Genomic DNA, 26,436 nt, shown 5'->3' with positions numbered 1-26,436 from the left:
TGTGGTTATTGATCTAGTCAGATTTTCAATCTCTTGTTGAGGCAACTTGGTAATTTATTGTTTTCTAGAAAATCATTTACTTTTCCTGGGTTTTTTAGTTTATTGGCATAAAGTTGTATATAGTATTTCTTTTAATTTTTAAAATCTTGCTCATATCATAGTTTGCCCCCTTTCTTGTTTCTAATTCTAAAGTACTTTTGTATGTTCTTCCTTAAGTACATTTATTGTAAAATGAATTTTTTTTTAAAAGGCTGCTCCCATGAAAATACACTGTGAGGTATGGGGTCTGGGAGCCCTTTTTTAACCAGCTTCTCTGGTTGTTCTTAGAACCATCTCATTTACGGTGCATTTTAAGCCAATGGAACAGAATGAGGGATCACATTCGCTTTTCAGAGAGTTGAAATATCTCTTACTTTATCCCCTAATTTTAAGCATTTGGATGGTTAGATTGAAAATGTTTTTGGTTTGTTTGTTTGGTGAGGAAGACTGGCGCTGAGCTGACGTCTGTGCCAGTCGTCCTCTATTTTTTATGTGGGATGCCACCACAGCATGGCTTAACAAGCGGTGTGTAAGTCTGCGCCTGGGATCCAAACTCGTGAACTCCAGGCCACTGAAGCAGAGCGCACTAACTTAACCACTACGCCACCAGGCCAGCCCTCAATATATTTTAAATTAAACTTGCATTTTAACACATGGATGGTGTTATGAAAAAATCTGGGAATGATTTAGCCTGCTCTGATGCCAAATGTGGTTCTTCTTGCCTGAAATGAGTTATTTGAGATGTTAGTTGGAAATTCGAAGAGTTGATTATTGTTCTTTAACTGTTGCTTCGTCAGTGTTGTTCGTTAGTTTTCAAGGGCACATCTTGGATAGACCTGACACAGTCATCGCATACTTTCACAACACCTACTGTCCCCTCAGTAGAACTTTCCCACCCACGATGCTTCCGTTTACTTTTCCATGAAAGGATGTTAATTTCATAAGTGGCAATAGTGTTTTGTCTTATTTGATGCCGTTACCATGAGACTGTGTGTTCTTCTCAACTATGTGCATGGTCTAGACAGAAGAATGTAGAAGCAGGCTTTAGGGTAGACTTCTGGTCTTTTGAGAAACTGTCATATTTAATAAACCCATCAACAAGTGTTCGAGTGATGCCCATGTGTCCAGGACTGCTGTAGGTGCTGGGGAGAGGTGAGGCATTTCTCAGGCTGCTCAAGTCCACAGCAGTTCGGCTCTCTCAGCCTTCCCAGACTGCCCTGATGACACTGCTCTCATGTACCCTTGCTTCAGCACACCGCCTGCTTTCTGTTCTGAGCATGCAATGCACGTTGCTCCTTTAGTAACTTTGAAAAGCTGTTCCCGAGGCCTTAAATGGCTATTCTCTTACATACAGTTTTCGGAGTCCTGCCTACCTTTCCTTCAAGTTGAAGCTTAAATCCCTTCCCCTTCAGTGAGCCTTTCCTGAGAACAACTTGTCTCAGACTAATGTCTCCATTTTGAAAGGGTGTTAGATTTGTAGATCCGGACAATAACTTCAGCAAGGTGTTTGATGAGCTATGTAATGAACGTTCTGGGAGCAAGATGAAGAAGTACAAGCTAGATGGTGGTAAAGATAGGAAGAGTTATAACTGCTTAGTGACTTATTATCAACCTAGAGGGAGGTTCCTAACAGCATGGCATAGGATTCTGCTTTCGATCTGGTCTGTTCAACATGTCCCTTCATTCAGTTATTTACTGGTCAAATGTTTATCGAGTACTATAGGTTAGAAACTGCAGTATGCTGGGGATATAGTGGAGAACAAGGGAGATATGGTTCTTCGCTTCAGGATATTACAATCTAAGCATTTGAACAAAGATGTAGAAAACTTATGCAAAGCTTGAAAACTTAGAAAGCTAATGCAATGGTAGTGTGGAGGTTATGAAGATGATGATTACTTTGTATAACAGGATCAGTATATAAAAAGATCTCTGGGGACTGGAAAGGTAGAATATACATTCAGCCCATCTTAAATTTCAAGATGAAATTTAATTGGGATAAGGATATGTAGCCTTATACTTGAGTTCCCAAACCAACTGTATGAGAAGAGGAAGACTTGACATATGGGCACAGCCTGTATAAAAAAAGATGTAGAACCTTTAGGCAATAGTAAAGTCAATGTTGATAATCAATGGAATGTCACTGCCAGAAAAATTCAGGCTATGTTGATAAATGTGTAGTATCTAGAATGAGAAATGATAGACTTTCTCTGCTTTGTTCTAGGCAGACATATCTGAATTGCTCTGTTCCTTTATAGAAATCACTCTTTAAGACAGATTTTAATACATTTTGAAGTCGGGGATTGTGATGCCTCCAGCTTTGTTCTTTTTTCTCAGGATATCTTTAAGAATTCGGGGTCTTTGGTTGCCCCATATGAATTTTGGGATTCTTTGCTCTATTTCTGTGAAGAATGTCCTTGGGATTCTGATTGGGATTGCATTGAATCTGTAGATTGCTTTGGGTAGTATGGACATTTTAACTGTGTTTATTCTTCCAGTCCATGCGTATGGAATGTCTTTCCATCTCTTTATGTCATCATCTGTTTCTTTCAATAGTGTCTTATAGTTTTCATTGTGTAAGTCCTTCACCTCCTTAGTTAAGTTTATTCCTAGGTACTTTATTCTTTTTGTTGTGATTATAAATGGAATTGTATTCTCGAGTTCTCTTTCTGTAAGTTTGTTATTAGAGTATAGAAAAGCAACTGATTTTTATAAGTTGATTTGGTACCCTGCAACTTTACTGTAGTTGTTAATTATTTCTAAAAGTTTTCCAATGGATTCTTCAGGGTTTTCTATATGTAAGATTATGTCGTCTGCAAACAGTGAGAGTTTCACTTCTTTACTCCTTTTTTGGATTCCTTTTATTCCTTTCTCTTGCCTGATTGCTCTGGCCAAAACCTCCAGTACTATGTTGAATGAGAGTGGTGATAGCGGGCATCCTTGTCTTATTCCTGTTCTCAAAGGGATGGCATTCACTTTTTGCCCATTGAGTATGATGTTTGCTGTAGGTTTGTCATATATGGCCTTTATTGTATTAAAATTATCCCCATTTTGTTAAGAGTTTTTATCATAAATGGCTGTTGGATCTTGTCAAATGCTTTCTCTGCATCTATTGAGATGATCATGTGGTTTTTATTCCTCAATTTGTTGATGTGGTGTTTCACATTGATTGATTTGTGGATGTTAAACCATCCCTGTGTCCCTGGTATAAATCCCACTTGATCATGATGTATGATCCTTTTGATGTATTGCTGTATTTGAGTTGCCAAAATTTTGTTGAGGATTTTTGCATCTAGGTTCATCAGCAATTTGGCCAGTAGTTTTCCTTTTTTGTGTTATCCTTGTCAGGCTTTGGTATCAGAGTGATGTTGGCCTCGTAGAATGTGTTAGGAAGTGTTCCATCTTCCTTAATTTTTTGGAATAGATTGAGAAGGATAGGTATTAAATCCTCTCTGAAAGTTTGGTAGAATTCCCCAGGGAAGCCGTCTGGTCCTGGGCTTTTATTCTTTGGGATGCTTTTGATGACTGTCTCAACCTCTTTACTTATGATTCGTCTGTTCAGATGATCTGTTTATTCTTGATTTAGCTTTGGGAGATTGTAAGAGTCTAAGAATTTATCCATTTCCTCTAGATTGTCCATTTTGTTGACATACAGTTTTTCATGGTAGTCTCTTATAATCCATTGTATTTCCATGGTATCCGTTGTTATTTCTCGAACTCTTTCATTTCTAATTTTGTTTATCTGAGCTTTTCTCTCTCTTTTTCTTTGTAAGTCTGGCTAGAGTTTTGTCAATTTTATTTGTCTTCTCAAAGAACTAGCTCTTTGTTTCATTGATTCTTTCTACTGCCTTTTTTGTTTCAATAGCATTTATTTCTGCTCTGATTTTTATTATTTCTCTCCTTCTGCTGACTTTAGATCTTGTTTGTTCTTCTTTTTCTAATTCAATTAGGTGTAATTTGAGATTGCTTATTTGGGATTTTTCTTGTTTGTTAAGGTGTGCCTGTATTGTGATGAATTTCCCTCTTAATATGGCTTTTGCTGTATCCCATATGAGTTGATATGGCATGTTATCATTTTCATTTGTCTCCGGATATTTTTTGATTTCTTCTTTAATTTCTTCAATGATCCATTGCTTATTCACTAGCATATTGTTTAGTCTCCACACCTTTGTCCCTTTCTCAGCTTTTTTCTTGTAATTAATTTCTAGCTTTATAGCATTGTGATTGGAAAAGATGCTTGTTATTATTTCAATTTTCTTAAATTTATTGAGGCTTGCCTTTTTCCCCAACATATTGTCTATCCTGGAGAATCTTCTGTGTGCACTGCTGTTTTTGTATGGAGTGTTTTACGTATGTCTGTTAAGTCCAACTGGTTTAGCTTTTCATTTAATTCCACTGTTTCCTTGTTGATTTTCTGTCTGGATGATCTATCCATTGATGTGAATGGAGTGTTGAGGTCCCCTACTATTACTGTGTTATTATTAATATTCTCTTTTAGATTTGTTAATAGTTGCTTTATGTACTTTGGTGCTCTTGTGTTGGGTGCATAGATATTTAGAAGTGTTATTTCTTCTTGATAGAGTGTCCCTTTGATCATTATATATTGCCCCTCTTTGTCTCTCTTTACCTGTCTTATCTTGAAGTCCACTTTGTCTGATATAAGTATTGTGACGCCTGCTTTCTTTTGTTTGCCATTAACTTGGAACATCGTCTTACACCCCTTCACTCTGAGCCTATGTTTGTCATTGGAGCTGAGGTGTGTTTCCTGGAGGAAGCACATTGTTGGGTCTTGTTCTTTAATCTGTCTCACCACTCTGTGTCTTTTTATTGGATAATTCAATCCATTTACATTTAGGGTGATTATTGATACATGAGGGCTTAATGCTGCCATTTTATCATTCGTTTTCTGGTTCTCCTTCATTTCCTTTGTTTGTCCTTCTTTGTGTTTTGGTCTACCCATTGAATTATGTAGTTTTATATGATATGTTTCTTTGCTTTCTCCTTACTTATTATTTGTGTCTCTGTTCTGCTTTTTTGTTTACTGGTTACCATGAGGTTTGTATTCAGAATCTTGTGTATAAGATAGTCCCTTTTCTGATGGCTCTTATTTCCTTAGGCTAAACTGATTCAATCCCTCTCCTCCTCCCCTCCTAAGTTGTTCTTCTCACATCTTATTCCATCTTGTGTTGTGAGTTTGTGGTTGAAGTGACAAGATTGTCTTTGTTTTTGTTTTCCTTCCCTTTATCTTTAATACTATACTTGAGTATGCTATCCTATTCTGATTCTGTCTACCTATTTATCTCCTTACTCTGTGCTTTGCAACCCCTTTCTCCCTTTCTTTTTTCAGGTATGAGGGCTTTCTTGAGAATTTCTTGTGGGAGGGGTTGGCGGGGATCTCGTGGCTATAAACTCCCTTAGCTTTTGTTTATCTGGGAAAGTTTTTATTTCTCCATCATAGCTGAAGGACGTTTTTGCTGGATAGAGTATTCTTGGCTGAAAGTTTTTATCCTTCAAAGATTTGAATATGTCATTCCATTCTCTCCTAGCCTGTGAGGTTTCTGCAGAGAAATCCATTGAAAGCCTGATAGAGATTCCTTTGTAGGTTATTTTCTTCTGCCTTGTTGCCCTTAGTATTCTTTCTTTGTCATTTATTTTTGCCAGTTTTACTACTATATGCCTTACCGTAGATCTTTTTACGTTGACATATCTGGGAGATCTGGTAGCCTCTTCCACACGAACTTCCACCTCTTTCCCTAGGTTTGGGAAGTTCTCTGCCATTATTTCTTTGAACATGTTTTCTGCTCCATTCTTCTCTTATACCTGTAATTCTTATGTTGCATTTCCTAATTGAGTCGGGTATTTCTCAAAGACTTTCTTCATTTCGTTTTAATCTTAGTTCTCTCTCCTCCTCTGTCTGGAGCATTTCAGCATGTCTATCCTTGATTGTGCTGGTATCCTCCTCTATGATGTCCACTCAAGCATTCAGGGAATCCGTATTTTGTTTTATCTCTTCCATTGTGTCTTTCATCTCTAATATTTATGATTGATTCTTCTTTATAATTTCAATCTTTTTTGTGAAGTAGCTCCTGAACTCATTGAATTGTTTCTCTACATTTTCTTTTACCTCCTTGAGTTTTTTGATAATAGCTATTTTGAATTCATTGTCATTTAAAGTATGTATTTCTGTGTCCTCAGGACTGAATTCTCTGTACTTGTCATTTTCTCTCTGGTCTGGAGATTTAATATAATGTTTGATATTGCTAGAGGGGGTGGCGATGGTGTTACATATCCTGATATTATTTGGTCGCAGTTACTGCCTATCGCCACTGGGTGGGGGTCAAGAGCCACATATTCTGAGCCCTCCTTCTTCACCCAATATCCCAGGCAGGGGAGTGGCAGGGTGGGTGGAGGGAGGGACGCTGTCTCCTGTGTGCTCTCAGGATTCTCTCGCTCTGCTCTCTTCAGGTGTTGGCTTGATAAGGTAACCCTCCCCAAAAGCTCTTGCCCCAGTAGAGATCTTCCCTCTAGGCTGCATGGGCCCTCGGGAGTCCTTGATGTTCCTGAGAACGAACATCCCCTCCTCCGTTCCTTCCCTCTTGGACACCTCCCACAGTCGTGAATCGCAGTCTTTTAGAGGAGGGAGCGAAGATTTCTCTTACCCCGTTCCAGCTCCTCCGAGGGGCCTCCAGCCTCTCTGCCCTCCATCATGTGGCTGCGTGTCTCTCTGACATTTTTGTGTTGTGTTAGGACGTCCTCTGTTGGAGTGTGGATGCCCCTTTTCATTGCATGTTGGAGGGGAGAGAATCCCGGGCAAGTTCACTCTGCCAGGATGCTGACGTCACTCCTCAAGACAGATTTTGACAATGAGAAATTTGTACTGTAATATTATGTGATTTGCAAACTTTTAAAAATGTTCTTAAGGCAGTTTTCCTGGAGTTTTTCTATACTTGATACACTTAGAAGAAAACATGAGTAAATTTGTCAGTAAAGAAATATTTCATAGACTCTGAGAAAAACAGAGTCAGAAGAAATCCTAAAATAGTCGTGTGTTATTTATTGTCTGCTGTGCTTTGAGGGTTTTAGAGAAGGTTGAGATGGGCCCTCCCTATTCCTGAGGGAGGGAGGGAGGGGAAGCACTGGGATTGAAGGTCTGTGCCAGGTGCCACGGGACACTCAGGAGCACAGCACCAAGAAGGTGTTGGTGTAGGTTTCTAAGGAGTGTGGAATCCAGTTGTGGAGAAAGGCAGCAACAGATGATCACAGCATGATATAAACTGTAGATAGAGCCATGCTCCCAGGGCTGTTGAGGAGGGCCACACTCAGGTAAGCCTTACCAAATATTAACCATTCCTGGGCTTCTGCTTGAGTTCTTCCTCTTCCGAAAGGAATTTCTGGGTCTTTTTTGTTCTGGGAAGTACCTGGTCTTTTTCACACTGCAGCCAAGTAGTCTTAAATTTAAAACATACATTTGGTCAGGTTTCCTAGTTTAAAACTTATGCCTTTGCCTTTGAAATAAAAGCTTTTAGCCTAATGTATCAGGCCTTCCTAATCTGACCTCTGCCTCCCTTTAGACTCTCATCTCTTGCAGTCCCGTCCTGTGTGACCCTGTGCTCCAGCCTTGCTAAGCTATTTGCAGGTCTTGAAAATGTTGTGCTACGTTTTTCTCTGTTTTCGTACTTGCCTTTCCCTTTGTCTGAATATCTTTCCCCTTTCTTACCTAGCTAATTGTTGTTCTTCCTTTTAGTATCACCTTGGCTTTTACTTCTTCCTAGAAGGCCTTTGCTTCTGCTAGACTCTACTCTGGAATAAATACTCAGCTGTTACCCTGTATATACACCTCTATTGTAATATGTATCCCATTATTGTAATTGTTCACATACTCATTTCTCCACAAAGCATGAGCAGTATGAACATATGATGTCTATCTCTGGAGTCTGGATTTCCGTTACCTAACACAGGGCATGGCTCACAGTTAGGCACTTAATAAATGTTTGTTGCATGAATGTATAAATAAATTGTATGTTTCTGGAGAGCAGAGACTGTCTCCACTGTCTTCTCTCTTAAGATCAGACTCAGTATTAGCAACATGAAAGGTGCTCAGTGTGAAGATAGGATGAATGAATAAATTAAAAAATACGTTGACCATTATCAGATAAAGGATTAAGTGAAAGGTTTATAAAGTATCAGTGTTATCTTGACCAATGTGATAATAATGTTCTTTGTAAATGAATTCATGAAGAGATGCTCTTTGAGCTGGCCTTGAAAGAAGGGTAGTAGAGGTTTGGATTGGAAAAGAGTATTAGTTTTCTATTGATGGATAATAAATTACTGTAAATTTGGTGGTTTAAAACAATACCCATGTTTTCTCTTGTGGTTTCTTTAGGTCAGAAGTTTGGAGGACTGTGGTGATTCATGACTATCGTGGTATCTAGATTTTTATGACTAGAATTCTAAAAAAATATCAAAAATATTTAGTTTGTATTTAGTGTGGAAAAAATTATAGGTCACAGCCTTTTTAGTTACCACAGAAATCCTTTTATTCTCTATGGAAGGTGTTATAAACGTGGCTAGAAGTACATATGTGTTAAGTACCTTTAGATATATTACATACTGAAAGGAACTGTGCAGACAATCAGACACTAGCTGTGAGAGAGCCTAGAGTATCTAAAGCATTTAGTGTCGGTCAGAGATGAAGAGTAGTAAAGTGGTTAGGTCCAGCTGCACTAGACAGCGCTAATCTTTTAAGTTCTAGGTTTGTAGATTGTGACATTTCTGGCTGTCTCTAAGGAAGTTTAATCACGGACAGGTTTCAAAGCCTCTGTAGTGCAGTGTAAAGGAGGACTTGCTTCTCTCTGTTAGCCCGTGGGAAGAGAAGCCTGGCTTCCTGGACTGTGCTGCTGGCTGCGGCAGAGTCTTTAGTCTTCATGTTTTGTTTCCCTGCTTTCTCTAGGAAGATTGTTATGTTGCAATGTGCATGGTGATGCAGGTGGTGTCAGACTATAGAGACAGCTCTGTAAGGCAGGCATTCTGGAGACCGCTCGGGCAGGTGAGCTACAGTTAGTACTGACCAAATGATGCACAGGGTTACCTTTGGTATGCAGCAGAGAGTGGAACTGAGAAGAGCAAGAGTTGAAGCTTGGAAACCAGTTAGGAGGCTGTTGATTCGGTGAAAGACGACACTGGCAGTGGACGTGGAGCGAGGTGAGCAGATCTGAACGGGTGTTAATCAAGTCCTGCTTGCTAAATCTGCGGATTCTGTCTAGGCCTGAGGCTGCTGGCTGTTAGGATGGTGGGCATTCCTTCCTTGTGTTTACTGCTCCTTTCACTGCTGTAACGCCAACTCTCCTCGCTGTCCTTCTTCTCTGGATATTCTGGGTCAGAATTTTTGGCAGCTTTTTATTTCTTTTTTTCTAATCCCTTAAATATTAATGTTCCTCAGGATTCTGTTCTAGGCTCTGTTCTCTCTCATTCTCACAGTCTTCTAGAATGATCTCACTCACTTTCACAGCGTTAATAACCATCTGTGTGCTAATGATTGCCACATTTTTATCTCCAGCCAAGATCTGTCTCCTAAGCTCCAGATCCTTCTATTCGATTCATATCCAACACCTCCTCTTGGTTGTCGCACAGGCTCCTCAAACTGAAAGTAGAATTTTCTTCTCAAACTGCTCATCCAGTGTTGCCACCTCAGTGAATGACAGCACTGTTTTCCTGGTTCCCCAAGCTGTAAACCAACTATCGCTTTTTTTCCTTTTTCTTTTACAGTATAATTTATCCACAGTAAAATGCAGAGAATTTAAAATGTAGAGTCTGATGAGTCTTGATAAATATACACACCAACGTTGTCATCATTCAATCAAGATGTAGAATATTTTTCATTTTCCAGAAAGTTCTCTCATACCCCTTTGCCGGTCACTCTTCCTCCCTCGTTCCTACTCCTGGCTGAGTCACACACTTTTCTTCTTGTCCCCTTATTTATTAGCTTTTCCTGTTCTTGAACTTCTTATAAATGGAATTACACAGTGTACTCTTTTAGTTTCTACTTCTTTTGTTCACCATACAGTTTTTGAAATTTATCCATGTGGTATAGATCAGTAGTTTATTTCTTTTTATTGCTGAGTGGTATTTCTGTGAATATATCACACTTTTCTTATGCATTATCTTGCTAATGGACATTTGAATTGTTTCCGCTTTTTGGCTCTTATGAATGAAGCTGCTAGGAACAACCTTATGAATATTTCGTGGTCACGTGCTTTTATTTCTCTTATTCTACCTAACAGTGGGGCTATGTTTCTTTACAGGTGTATGTTTAATTTATTAGAAATTGCCAAACAGTTTTCCAAAGTAGTTGTACAGTTTTATAATCCTAACCAGCAATGTTTGAAAGTTTCAGTTGCTGTCCTCCGTGTCAGCATTTGGTATTGTTAGTTTTATAGATTCTAGCCATTGTTGTAGGCTTGTAATGGTATATCATTTTGATTTTAATTTTTAATTCTATGATGACTAATGATATTAAGCACCATTTCTTGTGCTTATTGGCCATTTTTATATCTAATTTTGCGAAGTGTTTGTTCAAATATTTTGCCCATTTTTATTTATTGAGTTAGTATTTTTATTGTTGATTTGTAGGAATTCTTTGTTTAGTATGGATGCAAGTCCTTTGTCAGATATATATATATATATATGTAATAGATAAAACACAAATATTTTTCTCACTCTGTGCCTTGAGTTTTCATTTTCTCAATGATGCGTTTTGATGAGTGGAAGGTCTAATAAATCTCAATAAGTGCGATATATCAAGTTTTTATTTTATGGATAGTGCCTTTTATATCCTGTTTAGGAAATCTTTGCCTGATCCCAGGTCATGAGGATATTTTCCTACATAGTATTCTAGAAGCTTTGTAGTTTTAGCTTTTCCATTTAGGTCTTTGATCCATTTCAAACTAATTTTTGTGTATGATATGAGAGGTAGAGATTAAGGTTCATTTTTCCCCCCATATTGATGTTCAGTTATTTCAGTGTCATTTATTGACAAAGCTTTTCTTTCTCTAATCAAAAAAAACAAATTGATTATGTATGAATGGGTCTATTTCTTATAATCCGTATTCTGTTTCATCGATCTGTTTGTTTAGCCTTATGTAACTACTACTACTTTACAAACTGTAGTTTTATGATGTCATAAAATCTGATAGTGTAAGCCCTCCAACTTTGTTCTTTTTCAACATTTTCTTGACTATTCTAGGACTTTGTATTTCCATATCAATTTTATTTTATTTATTTATTTATTTATTTTTAAAGATTGGCACCTGCGCTAACATCTGTTGCCAGTGTTTTTCTTTTTTGTCTTTCTTCTTCTCCTCCCCAAAGCCCCCCGGTACGTAGTTGTATATTCTAGTTGTGAGTGCCTCTGGTTGTGCTATGTGGGACACTGCCTCAGCATGGCCTGATGAGCGATGCCATGTCCATGCCCAGGATCCAAACCGGTGAAACCCTGGGCCACTGCAGTGGAGCGTGCGAACTTAACCACTCAGCCACATGGCCGGCGCCCCGTATCAATTTTGCAATCAGCTTGTCAGTGAAAAGACGACGACTGCTAAGGTTTTGATTGGGATTACATTAACCCTCTAGATAAATTTAGGGGAGACTTCTTAACAATATTGAGCCTTTCAGTCCATGAAATGGTATGTGTTTCCATTGGGTTAGGTGGTTTTTAATTTCTTTCAGCAATGTTTTATAGTTTTCAGTGGATGGGTCTTTCACATCTTTCAGTAGATTTATTCCTGGTTATTTATTGATATTACATAAAAATACCAATAGATTTTTGTATATTAATCTGGAATCTTGCAGTCTTGCTAAATTTATTAGTTTGATTATAGAGTTTTTTTCGGATTTTTCTGTGTACATAATTATGGCATCTGTAAATAGACATTTTTGCTTCTTCCTTTCCTGTATTTATGAATTTTCCTTTTTATTGCCTTATTACAATGGTTTGAACCTTGAGTACAGTGTTGAATAGAGTGCTGAAAGTGGACATCTTTCCTTGTTCCTGATCTTAAGTATAATATTAGCTGTAGATTTTTTTGTATAAACACATTATCAGATTGAGGAAGTTCTCCTTTTTCCTTTAGTTGTTGAGGTCTTTTTGTTTTTAATCATTAACAGGTATTGAATTTTATCAAATGCTTTTTTGTGTGTGTCTCTTTGGAGATAATAACATGGTTTTTCTCCTTCACTCTGTCATCATTGATTTTCAAATGTTAAACCAACGTTGTGCTCCTCATATATATTATCTGAGGAGTATAAGGTCAAGATATATTATCCTTTTCATGCATTGGTAGGTTTGATTTGCTAACATTTTGTTAATGATTTTTGCATTTATGTTCATGTATATTTGTCTGTAATTTTCTCTTCTTGTCAAGTTTTGCTATCAGGGTTATGCTGACCTGCATAAAAAATTGGAAAGTGTTCTCTTTTCCTTGAAAGATTTTTGTTAAGGCTAGTATTTCACCTGTGAAGCCGTCTGAACCTCAAGTTTTCTATGTGAGAAGGTTTTTAATTACAAATTTAACTTCTTAAACTGATAGCAACTGTTTATATTTTCTATTTTGTTTGTTTTGAAAACTTGTGGGTTTTCAACAATTTGTCTATTTCATCTAAATTGTCGAATTTATCAGCATATTCGTAATTTCCCCTTAATTCCGTTTAAATGTTGATAAGATCTGTAGTGATGTCTTCTTTTGCATTTTTGGTATTGGTAATTTGTTTTCAGGCGTCATTCTTTCTCTTTCCTCGTGCTTTTCACATCTACACCATTCTTCCTGTTACTATTTTAATTTAGGACAACGTCTAAACTCTTACTACAACTGTTGCAATAACCTCACATTAGCCTTCCTGTTTATAGCCTTGTTTCTCTGCATCCCATTCACCTTATTACAGGACAAAAGATCTTTCTAAAGTGCAAATGTAATTAAATCTTTTTCAGCTTAAAACTTTTTAATGGTTCCCTAGTACCCTCAGAGTAAAAATCTAAGCTCCTTCATATGGAAGACGAAGCCATTAATGATAAGGTATTTATTTCTCTCAGTAGGCTCCAGTCTTACCTGTCTTTTCTTCTTCCTTTTTGCGTCTCCCTGCAAGTCATAGGGAACTGTACTCAATGCCTTTCTAGGTGTTCTGATTTGTCTGTCTTCATCTTAAAATTGAATGCAGCATTTCAGATGCGATGTGATTAAGAAAAATTGTCTCTTAATTTCTTTACTTAGATTATTGTTAATATCTGATTGGTATGATCTCAACATGTATTATTATTTATTTGACATAATACCTTTTAGTCAATGTATCTTTACATTCACAGCAATATCTAACCGCAAAGTATTATATTTAGCCCAGTTTCAATTTTACTGTTATCTCAAATCCTACTAAGTAACAGGGATGCATCTGTTTGCTACAGAGTGCTCATCAGATACCTGCTTGACCCCTCCTCGCCACACCAGTGACGCGAGGTTTAGTTCAGTTTGGGAGTGTTAGTGTTAGTACTGACTGGTCACCCCGATGACTAGATGATGTATATTTCCTTATTACAGTATCATTTCATAGTTTGCAAAATCGAGAAACATTCCTCTGAAACTGGCTAGCTGGTTTGGAGGTAATGCAGTTGTTTCTTTTCTTGTCAGTCGTTCACCTCCTCTCCCCCAGTGGAATCAGGATGTCCTACGTTCTGTTTAAAAGCCTAAACACTTCAAACTTTTATTCTCAGTTGGGTTTGAAAGGGGGACGTTATTAGCTCTGTCCTGATGTAGCAGGGGCTCTGAAAGTCTATTTGGATAACACTGAAGACTGGAGGAAATGTGACTCTGTCTGTGTGTTTTAAGCCCCTAAGGTAAGATCAGAAAGCGTCTGGGGCAGTGAGAGCCAAATAGTTGAAGTCATACATTAATTATGGTCATGAATCATTTTTATTTTTAAAGTCTTTACCATTTGACAAGGTTGTTTGCATAGTACCAGTGAGTCTTAGGCAGTATTTTCCCCCTTTTAAAGTAACAGGCTATTTTGGTGATTTCTGGTGGGTTGGTAAGGCCTATCATTATTAGAATTCTGATAGCATTTTTAATAAAAATTGCTTGTTTCAATGCCTGAATGAGTGATCTTTAATTTATGTGATTTTTGTTTTGAATGTAATGTTTTGAAGTTATAAATATAGAAAACTATTACATTAATCTTTCAATCTCCCACTGATATCAATAAAAAATAATCAGATCTTGGGACTGTGCTTTTATATTTAGGCATGAGCGACATTCGGTCAGCAAATATACTTTGAGTGCCTCCTTTGTGCCACTTCTGTACTAAGCACTGGAAATGCATATGAAAAAATGAACTTTTTTTTCTCAGAAACATCTCGTAAGGAAATACATCAGGAAGTCAACAGTTGCTGTAAAATGTGGTTCTATAATCTTTGTTAGTGGTGTTGTATACATACATGATGCTGCAGATTTCCAGAGGAAGGGGTGCCTCTGCCTGTCTGGAACAGTCAGGGGAGGCCTTTGACAAAGAGGTTGTACGCGAGCTGCCTCTTAATGGACTTAGGAGTGTACCTGTCTGCTCAGAGACAGGGGAGACTTGCAGGCAGGTAGGACAGCTCGCCCAGAGGTAGAGAAGCAAGAAATGGCCGGATGTGTTTGAAGAATTGTCGGTAGCTCACCATTGCTGGAGTGCGTGTGCCAAGGTGAGGAGTATCAGGAAATGAGGCTGGAGATGTGTGCTGGGACCACATCACAAAGGGCCTTTCCTCGCTTTTAAGTTTCTTTAGAGCCACCTCTGTAAGAGGATATTACAGTTAAGAGAGGGTGTACACATCACACCCAGAGCAGCAGGCAGTAGGAGGGAGTGTAATCTCCTTTGTTGGATTCCTTGGGAGCCCTCAGGAAGTTGCTGAACACCTGATGTCATGAGCACACCAGCTGTAGTAAGACTTGCTCCCTTTTAGATGACCTAAGAAATCCTCAGGCATCAGGCAATTCCAACAGAGCAGAACATGTCATGAATGTTTTTAGTGCATAGTGTCATAATAATAATAATAATGTTGGCAGCGGTATTGATGCCATCAAATTCCTAATAAAATTAACCTCCTCATCTATAAAATAATTTTCAGGTGAGGATTGTTGACCAGTTTTTTTAAACTGAGGTAAAACTTACATACAGTGAAATGCATAGATCTTAAGTGTAAATTCTATATATACCCATGTGCCCCTCACCCCAGTCAAGCTGTAGAATATTTCCATCACCTCACATACTTCCTTTGTTCCCCCTGCTCTCTACCTGTCAGTCCTGCCCCACGTAGGCAACTAGCGACTCTTGAGTTCTGTCACCGTTGATTGCTTTTACCTGTTCTTGAGCTTTGCATAGATGGAATCATACAGTGTGTACGTTTTGTTTCTGGCATTTTCACTCAATGTAATGTTTTTGAGATTCATTCATATTGTTGTGTGTTATCAGTGGTGTGTTCCTTTTTATTGCTGAATAGAATTCTTTATAGGAAACAGTTTTTCAGAATGATAGTACTATTTTATGCTTTTGCCAGCAATGCATGCAAGTTCCAGTTGCTCCACATCCTTGCTAGCATTAGGTGTTGTCATTTTAATTTTAGCTCTTCTAATAGATGTGAGATGGTATCTTATTGTGATTTTAATTTGCATTTCCATGATGACTAAGATGTTAAGCACCTTTTCCTATGCTTATTGGCCATTCTTTTATCTTCTTTTGTGAAGTGTTTCAGTCTTTTGCCCATTTTTAATTGGATTGTCTTTTGGTTATTGATTTGTTGGAGTTCTTTATATATTCCAGATTCAGTCCTTTGTCAGATTGATGTTTTGCAAGTATTTTCTCCCAGTCTGTGGAGAGTTTTTCATGTTTTCTTAATGGCGTCTTTAGATGAGCAGACGTTGTTTATTTTGGTACAGTCCAGTTTATCCATTTTTACTTTTATGGCTGGTGCTTTTCCTGTCTTCTCTAAATCTGTGCCTACTCCAAGGTTGCAAGAGATTCTCCTGTTTTTCCTTCTGCAAGTTGTTTTATTTTAGCTTTTATGTTTATTGTGATCTTTTTGAATGAATTTTTTCTGTATACTGTGAGGTGTAGGGAATGAGATGTCCTTTTTCCAACTATGTTTAGCCAGTGTCACCATTTGTTTAAAAAACTGTCCTTCTCTATTATGTTGCCTGGCTTTCTTTGTCCAAAACCAGTTGGCCATATATTATGTGTAGGTCTATTTCTTTGCTGTTTATTCAGTTCTGTGGTCTGGTTTTCGATCCTTATGCCGGTACCGTATTGTGTCAGCTTCTTACTGTCTGCAAACAGACCCCAGCCTGTTGGGATTGGGCTTGGGATTGTGAAACTGTTGACCCAGGTAGAGAAATATAACTGAATTTTTGTATATTGACCTTGTATCTTGTGACCTTAGTAGTTCTGGTAGTTGTTTTGTAGATTCCTAATGATTTGCTACATGAAAATGATGTCATCTATGAATAAAGATAATTTGACCGTTTTTAATATGTACATGTGTAAGAAATATATAAGCTGTATTTGAAGACAAAAGGACAAAGAAAAACAAACCCATCATTAAAGCAGAAAAGAAAAATAGCTGTTAAGTTTTTCAATGTTCCTTGTTTCAAAGTGGCTGCTGCTTTAATTTCACCTTCTTAACTGGGGTTGTTGTTAATTGTTTTTTTCTCCGTGGATACCCGTAAGTAATCTTCAGCCTTGATAGCAGTGATGTTCCCTTGGTGACTTGAGCAACCCACTTAATCTCTCTGGGCCTCACGTTCCACGTCTATAAAATGATAGGATTCAACCTGATTGTTTCCCGAGGAGTCTTCCAGGCTCCTGTGAGTTCTTCGTTTTGACTCTATCCGTCAGAGGCGGTCAGGCGGTGCAGAGAGTGTCTAGGGCAGGTTGTAATTCCTGTTATTTCATTGCAAACATGCTAGAGAACTGTGAAGTGGTCAGTTTGAGTTCATTATTCTGTTTATCCCAAAAGGTTTGTCCTCATTTTGTTCCATTTACATTCGTGGCTCTGTGTTGAGAGTTCACAGTTAACTCACTTACGTTTTCCTACAACTTTTATTTCTAGGCTTCACAGAGCCCAGTGTGCAATTAAACAGACTCAGGTAACTGTTCAGAAAATTGGAAAGGAAATTGAGGAAAAACTGCGACTCTCCTCCACAAGCAGCGAGCTGGTAGGTTTTTATATATTTGCCTGTTTAAACTCTTCGATTTCTAAATGTGATCATCGTATTCTTCTTGTATTTTTTTTCTTTCTTTTTTTCTCTTAATGTTTCAGTGACACTTCTGTTGGCATTTAAATGTTGGAAATAAACTTTCCCATCTGTTAATAATGTAACATACAAAGTGCCTGCCCTTTTCTGCTAGATGAAACTTTAGATTACATACAATAACTTAGAGATAATTAAAAGCTATTTTATTAATGTCTTATAAATGTGAACTCTAGACACAAACTGTGTAGTGAATGAAAAATAGCTGCCAGAAGAAAAAAAAAATAAATGTTAAGCACTAATCTACTTTCAAAAGATGAATTTAAAATTATTTGGGTTGAACTTAATAAGATGGTTTATGGACACTATTCTCTTTTGGGAAAGATTCTTTTAATGAAGCATTTCCAAAGAAATAGAAATTCAAATCCAAATGGACAGATTTAAGATATTAGTGTGATTTTGGGTGGCTTTATAGTCTTTCTAGTGGAGAAAAAAATATTAATTTTGGAATGAAGACTCTGTCTTTGTAAGCAGAATAGTGGGTATAACTAATAAATTGAGCTTTTCTCAAAATGAAACCACATGGCTATGGGTAGCTTTTGACGAAATTTGTGCTATGGATTATAATACTTAAAATTCAAATCCTCACATTAAGTTCTATCTAAAAATTTTTAAGTATTTGTTTGCACAAACTTATTATCATAGCGAGGGAGTATCTTCCAGGGGTCATTTGCAGCACTGTCAACTTGTCAGAGGGCCTTTATATCCCCAAACGAAAGTTCTGTGTTACCTTGAAGATTTGCCCAAGATAATAATTGAGTAGAAATAGTAGAAAAGCAGCAATGCAATTAACCTACAGACTTCTCTCTCATGGAATTTGAAATTAATGGGTGACAACATATTTAAACGATATAAAATTGCTGATTTTGACCTATAAATAGCAGTTTCATATAGTTCAACGTAATACATAAAATAGCTACTGCTGTACCTGGCACTTGCAGGCGTACAAAATATGGTAGCTGCAATAACTATCGTAGTAATACTATTCCTATGACTTTTCTTGCCTCTGGAAAATCTTCCAGTTTGGAGAAGCTGTTAAGCCCCCTCTTGTTGTAACTTAGGCTCAATAAAGGACCAGATTCCAGACCACAAATATATTGGAGGAGGAGAAAAAACAGCTAATTTTGATCTTTTCTCTAGTACAAAAATGCCACATTTTTAGAACCTTTGTCTGGGGAGAAATTGCTAGGTTTTATTTTTCTTATTTTCCTCTCCCAAGGCAAGACTGGGAAATTACTTATTTCATTAAATGACAGCATATGCTTTGTCTCAGTATGGAAAAATGCATGTTTAATCCTATTTTTCTAAAATACAAGTGGTGACACGCAGAGCAAGGTGATAGAATGTGAGTGTGTGAGTTTACAGAGGTCAGGCTCAGGGGCTCACTGTGTGTTTTCATGCTGCCCAGTTGACATCGAAGGAAGTCATTGGATTTTTGAACTGAAAGTGAACTTAGAAATCATCTGGTTCCTGTATAGCCCCTGCTTAGAACCGCACCTCCTCAGTACATTCCACCTCCTTCCCTGCTTTATTTTTCTCCGGAGTGATTATTACCCTTTAGCGTGCTGTATACTTGACATGCGTATTTTATTTGTCTGTCTTTCTACACTCTGCGAGGGGAGGGAGTTTTATCTGGTTCCTTTTTTCTTTTCACTGTGGTATTCCCCAGTGTCTGGAAAAGTGTTTGACACATAGTAGGTGCTCAATAAATATTTGTTGAATTTAAGAATGAATCTAGCATAATCTCCTTATAAAAGGACAGAAAAATGAGGCCTGAATAAAGGAAGCAACTTTCCCATAATCATTTGACAAATAGAGACAGACGTTTTGGTGAACTTGTCTCCTTTCGGGGAATAATGCCATGTACTTGTTAATTATCTACTTTAAAGTTTACCTGTAGTGAATTAGAAACCTTTAGTATTATCTTTTTTCATCATTCCCTTTCCAAATGGCCCAAGGTCATCATACTCCAACTCAAGCATTTTCAATATGTAAGAATTAATTTTAGTTTTAGCCTAAGTATAAACACCGTCAGAAGGCATATTTGATGCTAGAAGAAGTCGGATGACCGTCTAAGATCAATGCAGTTAACTCTGTGATAGAAATTGGGTTTGTACTTGATAACCTTCTTGGCATCTTCCCACATTACGTCAATATCCAGCATAATTTTTTTGGCATTTAATTACGTTTCTTATGAAATTTCTGCTGTTGTCATCTCGAATTTTTGCTTATGTGTTTTGGATTTTGTCAAATGCCTTTCCTGTATCTGTTGAGATAATTGTATGGTTTTTTTTTCTATTCTTATATTATGATGGTGAAATACATCGATTGGTTTTCTAATGTTAATCCAACTTTGCATTCCTGGGAAAAGCCCCTCTTGTTCCAGATGAATTATTCTTCTTATCTCTGTTACTAGATTCAATTTGCTAAAAGCTTTTAAAGGATTTTGGCATCTGTATTCATGAGAAATATTGTCTGTAGTTTTGTTTTCTTGTAATCTCTGTCTGGTTTTGTTGTCAGGGTAATGTTAGCCACAACTAGTGAGTTGGGAAGTATTTCTTCTATTTTCTGGAAGGACATGTGTAGAATTGGGATTATTTCTTGAATATTTGGTGGAATTTACCAGTAAAGCCCCCTGGGCCTTAAGTTTTCTTTGTGGGTTTTGAACTAGGAGTTCAACATTTAATAGTTGTAGAGTTATTGCAGTTATCTGCTTCTTGAATGAGCTTTCGTAGCTTATGTCTGTCAAAGGTTTGTCATTTCGTGTAAGAGGTCAGTCTTTTTAATTTCAGCGATTTTAATGAATGTGTGGTGTTTTCTTATTTTGGTTTATAATTGCATTTCTATGATGAACATTTTTCGTAGCTTTATTGGTCACTCGTATCTTTTAAGAAGTGTAAGTGTTAAATATTTTTGCCCATCAAAAAAAATAAACTTTATTTAGATTTACAGAAAACTTGGAAAGGTAGTTTGGAGAGTTTCCATAGACCTTTCACCCAGTTTCCCCTAATGTTGACCTCTTACATTAACCATGTTATATTTGACGTGGTACATCATCAAACCAAGAAATTAACATTGATATGTTACTGTTAACTGTGGACTTCATTCAGGTTTCACCAGTGTTTCCACTAAGGTTTTTTTTCACATAGGTAAACTTTTTATTTTACAACAGTTTTAGATTTATAGAATTATTCTAAAGATAGCACGTAGAGAGAGTTGCCCCATATACCCCACACCCAGTTCCTCCTGTTATTAACATCTTACCTTAGTATGGTACATTTGTCATGATTAATGAACCTGTATTGATAAATCATCATTAACTAAAGCCCATGCTTTATTCAGATTTCCTTAATTTTTACCTAATGTCCTTTTCCTACGCCCTCCCCCCATTTATTTATTTAGTCAGTCATTTATTTATCAATATGGACTTGTATATATTTATTTTATACTTTAGATTATAATCCAATACTATGTTACTTATTTTTGTGCTCAATTTAGGGCATTGAGAATTCTTTCAAGTTGGCTCCTGTGTCTTTTCAACATGCCCCCATCTTTTTTTTGTTTGTTTGTGCCTCCTTAATTTCTGGCACTATATGATCCAGGCTCACCTTGTATTTTCCCTGTCTCAGCCCTAGAAGCAGCCGTTTCTCCGTGGAGCCCTGCTCATTCCATTGAGTAATGGTGTTAGAGACAAGCTCTGTGCGCCGGGTGTGCTGCTGCTGCTGGCTTGTCACTACCTCCAGGGCCTCTCAGTGGACAGAGCCGGTTTGCACAAGAATCTATTTCATGGATACTTGAAGAATATTTTCATGCAGTCCGAGGCTTGCCTTTTCATGTTCTTAACAATGTTTTTTAATGAGCAAAAGTTTTTAAGTTTGATGAAATCTAGTGTGGTTTTTAAAAAAAATTTGTATTATGATAAGTTAGGGCTTTTTGTGTTCTTAGTAAGAAATCTTTGCCTAATCTAAAGTCAGATAAATTTTGTCCTGTGTTTTGTTCTAACATTTTTATAGTTTTGGGCTTTACATTCAGATCTATGATCCATCTCGTTAGCTTTTTGTACGAGTTAACTAAGGTAAATTTTTTCTGTATGAATATCCAGTTTATTTAGCATCATTTGTTGAACAGTCTTTCCACATTAAATTGTTTTGAAAAGTTTGTCTAAAATCAATTTGATCATATATGTGCGCATGTATTTCTGGATTCTCTGTTTTGTTCCATTGATCTGTATGTCTGTCTTTCACCAACACCAAACTCTCTTATTATTATAGATTCATCATCTTAAAACCAGATAGGATAAGTCCTCCAACGTTGTTCTTTTTAAAAATTACTGTGAGTTTTCTAGATTCTTTGTATTTCGAAGAGAATTTGAGAATTACTTCCTCAGTTTCTTCAAAAATAGCCTGCTGGAATTTTGATAAGGATTTGAAGGTCAGTTTGTGGAGAGTTGCCATCTTAACAATATCATGTTCTCCAACCCTGAACATGGCATATGTCTCTTTTATTTAGATTTTTCTTTAATTCCCTCAATAATATCTTGCAGCTTTCACTGGAGAGATTTTGGACATCTTTTGTTAGAGTTATTCCTAAGTATTTTATGGGAGTTTGTTCTTTCTGTTGGCATTATTGCAAATGGGATTGTTTTTGAATTTTTATTTCTCATTTGTTTGCTATTTGTATGCTATCAGAATACAATTCATTTTAATTTATTAACCTCGTATCTTGCAATCTTGTTATATTAACTTTTTTAGTTTTGGTAGTTATTGTGTAGATTTCTTGGGATTTTTCTGTGTAAACAGTCATGCCTGCCATCTTGAACTGCTTTATGAGCTTTGTTTAATTTTTCTGTCTTATTTCAATAGCTAGGACATACAGTACACTGTTGAATAAAAGTGATAAAAGTGGAAATCTTTTCCTTCTTCCTGACCGTAGAGGGAAACGATTCATCCTTTCTCTGTTAAATATAATGTTAGCAATGCCCTTTATTGATTTTAGAAAGTTCCTTCTTATTCCTAGTTTCTGAAAATTTTTATCATGAATGGATGTTGAATTTTGTCAAGTGCTTTGCTGCGTCTATTGAAATGACCATGTGATTTTTCTCTTTGATTCTGTTAATAGGGTGAACTACATTGATTTAATTTTAAGTGTTAACTAGCATTGCATTTGTGGAATAGCCTTGAATTGGTTACGATATATAATCTTTTTTGTATCATGTTGGATTTCATCTGGTAATAATTTAAGGGTGTCTATATTTATTAGGGATATTGTGATGCAATGTTTTAAATTTCTTGATCAGATTGGTATTAGGACTGTGGTGGCCTGGTAAAATTAGTTGGGCAGTGTTCCTTTTTTCTACTCCGTCTTGACCAGAAGCAGAAGTCTCCTGGATTTTTAATACTTTTTAGTAGTCTGCTGAGATTTTATATCTTTTTACTCATTATGAGAAGAATTTACTTTTTCTCAGCATATTTATTGTAGCAGCTTTAAAGTCATTGTCCGATAATTCTAACCTCTGGGTCATCTCGGGATTGGCATATGTTGGTTGTCTTTTCTCTAGAGAATATGTCACATTTTCCAGGCTCCTCTTATATTGGGTAGTATTGCATAGTATCCTGGACATTGTGAACGTAATTTTGTGGTATCTCTGGATTTTGTTACTTTGCTACAAAGAATATTGGTATTTTTGTTTTAGCAGGTAGTTAACTTGGTTAGGCTCAGATTCTCGTTCCTGCCGTGGACGTTGGCTCAGGTTTCAGTTCAGTACGTTTACCCTTGGGCACAGCTGCTTTCCGTTTGTCTCCTGCATATGTGTGGCTTAGGATTCAGTTGGAGACTCAGTGAAATTCAGGATTGAATTTACCTGAATTTAACCCATTCTCTGGCTTCGTCCATGCTGGTGTCCTTCAAGGGATCGCCTGATCTCTTTTCCCTGGCTCCTCTGGCCGGAAAGATAGTTGTCTTTCTGTTGGGGTTTGATTGCAGGCCACCCTCAGGGCAGTGCCACAGAAGAGGGCAGGTTCATCCTGTGTGTTGGTTGCTTGCACCAGCTTCTGAGTCTCTTCTTGCCAGTGATCTATCTCCAGAACACTCAAGTAAGTAGCTTTTTGTATTTTGTCTAGAGTCTATGGCTCTTATTTATGGTAGGACCAGTTTGTTGGCTTCTCATTCTCTTATTCCAGAAGCAGAACTCCTGTACATTATTGTATACTTTTTGCTTTATCTCCCTAGCTGGACCTGGGTTCTAGGCCTGATATTGCCACTGAGTCTATAAAATTAGTGGATTGGATTAAATATTTTCTAAGGAAATTTTTTTCCCATTCTTAGTGGTTAAGTAGGTGTAGGTGCGATAGAAACAGCCTATAAATGACATTTAAAAGCAAATTTCGTAACTTATAGGACAACTGCTATAGCTGTAGAACTTTTTTCCAGATTGTTAATTATTTACAATTTTGGTGGGAAAACTAGTACAGATGAATATGCCCTAAGCTACTAATTCTTAAACTTTTTGGTCTCAATACCCTTTTACACTCTTAAAAATTGTAAAGACCTCAGAGAACTTCGGGTCTATCTATTGATAATGTCTAGCTTAATAAAAGACAGATGGATTCTCACATTTGCTTCTGCAGTCAGTCTGTTGTGATATCACTAATCTTGTAGACTCTGGAAAACTCCACTCTACAGTTATGAGAAAATGAGCATGAAAAAGGGAGATAACGGGTTAGTATTACTATGAAAATATTTTTGATCTCACAGACTCTGAAGCAGTCTCAGGAATCCTCATGGTTTCCTGGACCGTGCTTTCAGAACTTTTGCCTAAGGCTTTTCAGCTCCAATGTGATCTATGAGGAGAAAATTATTTCCTTTAATGTGTCATTTACAGTTAGTCTGTCCTTCTGAAATGAATCTTTAACATTGCCCATCACTGTCTTTGTAAAGACAGTGTAAAGGAACGTGTGCTTGCAGATAGATGAATGTAGCTCTGCTTTTCTGATCAGTGTTGTATAAAAACACTAAAATCCAGTTAAAAGTGATCTATTGGAGATGCATATGTGACATTAACTATGCTTTGAGTAAACAGATAAGTAGAACCCCGAAACCCATTAGAAGATGCTTAAGGAACGTTAAGATCTTTGAGCACTTGTCTTAGATGCAGTAGAAAGGAAGCAGCACCAGATCCCACTTGGGCAGCATTTATTTACTTACTCATCAGAAATTAGAGCCAACAATCTTGGTTTTGAATGACTTGATATATATCTGTAACTGGGCCAGTTTCTGCACACGGACCATAACACAAACACACTATACACATGCGTTCCTGTATTGGTTTAATATTTAGATTAACTTGTACCCTTAGTCCTTTGATTCTAGAAAACATATTCCAATTTGAGCGTGTACCCCGGAATACAGCAAATCAACCCCCGGCTCAGGCATATCCCTGTGTTCTCTGAAGAGTTGCTTTTCTTTTTTTCTACTTTTTTTTCCCCTCTACCCAAGTAGAATTCAGTTTAATATTTTGTGGAACAACTCAAGTTAAGGAAATTGAACTCTTATCTCTTTGTGGAAAACAATTGCTTCCTAAGAATTTACGTATTTTTTCCTCAGTGAGATAAAGGCACCCTAGGGCTTTTATCACACTGCTGGGTTGTAAGGAAACTTGATTGTTTCCTGGCTCCTTTTTCTTTAATGATAAGCAACCTCATTGACTTTTCATCTTTGTTTTTACAGTGGGTTGGCAGAGCAAAATGGCTTTTGTCTCCACTGGACCCAAGCTCTTAGAAAGCAGAAACTGTTTCTCATCACCCAGAAGCACGTCCTTCATAAGGGTTTGCTCTGTTCAGGAAAAATTGCTCAGGATCGTTGCATAGAATTTTCCAGTCAAATATAATCAAGATGAGTGGAAATAAGCTTTTCTGCTTGTTTTCTTGGCCTGGATTTCCATGCCATCTGTTTAGAATCAGTGTTTCAGAGATGAGGAAGAAGGCGTTTTGGGTGAGAAATGATAGCTGTAAAGTACTTTCCACACAACTGCCAAAAGTCGTTTGCCGTGCCTGCTGCCTCAGTGAGACCGGACCCTTACTCATCTCACCTAGTGCCCGGACCTCCTCACTGTCTGTGATGCTGACTTGTCTCTTTTGAAGTGTTCTACCAGCTTATCTTAGGGCTTGGTAACCTATTCAAATTATTTAATGAATGGATTTTTTTTCCCATTACAATTTTAATTAGTTAGCATATATCTTAAGAAGGAGACAGAAATTTACTGAGTACAGCCAAATTGCTGTTTGGTTAAGATTTATGTCATGGAAAACCATGAAAAGTATATTATTGACACTATTGATAAAGACCAGGAGAGAAGGGCACATGCATTCGTAGTGCTGTAATCGCGTGTGAATGCAAACATGTGCAAGCACATGTATGTTCATTGTAGGGCAGGATTTCAGATTTTATCTGGAGGCCAATTCTGGAAGGTGTTTGGATTAAAAGGGGGAATCTTAGTGACGTTAAACCATGATTTCATAGGTTTAAGTGGGAAATATTTTTATGGAAAGATAAGTTAACAAACTTACTTAGCAAAACTTAATTGTATCTCTGATAGAATCTATCTGGGATTTATTTTATGAAATGAACATTCAGTAAAATTGACTTTTTTTGAGGTACAGTTCTATCACTTTTTAAAAAATAAACTATTTTTTAGAGTAGTTTTAGGTTTACAGAAGAATTGTGCAGAAAGTACAGAAAGTCCCCAGTTGTTTATAGTTAATTTTTGTGAAAGGTGTATGGTCTGTATCTAAATGTGTTTTGTTTTGTTTTGTTTTGTTTGCATGTGGCTGTCCATTGATTCCAGCACCATTTGGTGAAAAGGCTCTTCTTTCTCCATTGAGTTGCTTTTGTTCCTTTGTCGGTGATCACTTGACTGTATTTGTGTGTGTCTATTTCTGAGCTCTCTATTCTAGTCCGTTGATTTATCTGTCTTCTCTTTCACCCACACCACTGTGTCTTGATTACTGTAGCTGTGTGGTAAGTCTTGACATTGGATAGTGTCAGTCTTCCAACTTTGTTCTTATCCTTCAGTACT

General features: G+C 37.1%; 1 protein-coding gene across 6 annotated transcripts in view; it reads left to right on the top strand.

The window, feature by feature from the left end:
- The window catches only part of UVRAG (UV radiation resistance associated), a 298,705-nt gene that overhangs the window by 111,588 nt on the left and 160,681 nt on the right, over positions 1-26,436 (top strand). For all 6 annotated transcript variants that reach the window (XR_011541145.1, XR_011541146.1, XM_008515930.2 and 3 more), the window contains one exon: positions 17,162-17,267. Coding sequence is in view for 4 of the 6 variants with exons in the window: in XM_008515930.2 (XP_008514152.2) it covers positions 17,162-17,267 (106 nt within the window). In the remaining 2 variants the exon portion in view is untranslated. The remainder of the gene's footprint in view (positions 1-17,161; positions 17,268-26,436) is intronic.

Source organism: Equus przewalskii, chromosome 6 (genome assembly GCF_037783145.1).
Source record: "Equus przewalskii isolate Varuska chromosome 6, EquPr2, whole genome shotgun sequence".
Taxonomy (NCBI): domain Eukaryota; kingdom Metazoa; phylum Chordata; class Mammalia; order Perissodactyla; family Equidae; genus Equus; species Equus przewalskii.
The sequence above is the reverse complement of the archived record's forward strand: the minus strand, read 5'-3'. Positions and strand labels throughout refer to the sequence as shown.